The 264-nt window shown below is 67.0% G+C and overlaps 1 protein-coding gene across 1 annotated transcript in view; it reads right to left on the reverse strand.

Moving 5' to 3' along the window:
- LOC114818963 (mesothelin-like protein) overlaps positions 1 to 250 on the reverse strand; it is a 6,785-nt gene extending 6,535 nt beyond the window's left edge. Inside the window, 1 exon segment of the mRNA XM_029087089.1 lies at positions 98 to 250. Coding sequence (XP_028942922.1) covers positions 98 to 250 — 153 coding nt within the window.
- Positions 251 to 264: the final 14 nt, after the last annotated feature.

Raw genomic sequence — 264 nt, forward strand, 5'->3', positions numbered from 1 at the left:
GGTGGTGAACCCCCCCCCTTCACCCCAACACCCCCCGGCTCCCTGTGCCCCATGGGGCTCTGGGGGGTTTGCAGCCCCCAGCCCTGCCCCTGCCCACCTGGGCACTGCTCAGCTCCATGGGTTTGTCTGGCAGACCCTGGGCGAAGGCGCGGATGGCGGCAGCGGGCAGGTCACGGTCTGGGATGCACTGGAAACCTTGGAGAGCCGAGGCTGAGAGGCTGCGATGGGACGAGGGGTTGAGTTTCACCATCTACTTCAGCTCCT

The sequence above is a fragment of the Antrostomus carolinensis genome, unplaced genomic scaffold (genome assembly GCF_000700745.2).
Source record: "Antrostomus carolinensis isolate BGI_N321 unplaced genomic scaffold, ASM70074v2 scaffold32859, whole genome shotgun sequence".
In the NCBI taxonomy this organism is placed as follows: Eukaryota; Metazoa; Chordata; class Aves; order Caprimulgiformes; family Caprimulgidae; genus Antrostomus; species Antrostomus carolinensis.